At 67.1% G+C, this 231-nt stretch overlaps 1 protein-coding gene across 1 annotated transcript in view; it reads left to right on the top strand.

Annotated features, from left to right (window-relative positions):
* IFITM10 (interferon induced transmembrane protein 10) overlaps nt 1-231 on the top strand; it is a 24,336-nt gene that overhangs the window by 6,192 nt on the left and 17,913 nt on the right. The window contains 1 exon segment of the mRNA XM_010003904.1: nt 5-147. Within this exon segment, the coding sequence (XP_010002206.1) occupies nt 5-147 (143 nt within the window).

Consider the following 231-nt stretch of genomic DNA (forward strand, 5'->3'; position numbering starts at 1 on the left):
CCAGCTCCCTCCCCTCCTCCCGCAACTCCAGCGCCGAGGAAGCCGAGCCGGAGGCAGCGCTGAGCCGGATATGCAGCGACTCCCTGCATCCCTCCTTGTGAGTATCCCTCGCTCCTCCGGATGCCTTCGGAGGAGACGGATGGACGGACGGACGGGCAGCCAGAGGTGGACTAGCCTTTTATATTTGCAAAGCTGGGGGGGGGGGGGGGGGGGGTGTCACCCACCCCGCCT

The sequence above is a fragment of the Chaetura pelagica genome, unplaced genomic scaffold (assembly GCF_000747805.2).
Source record: "Chaetura pelagica isolate M959 unplaced genomic scaffold, ChaPel_1.0 scaffold28, whole genome shotgun sequence".
NCBI lineage: Eukaryota > Metazoa > Chordata > Aves > Apodiformes > Apodidae > Chaetura > Chaetura pelagica.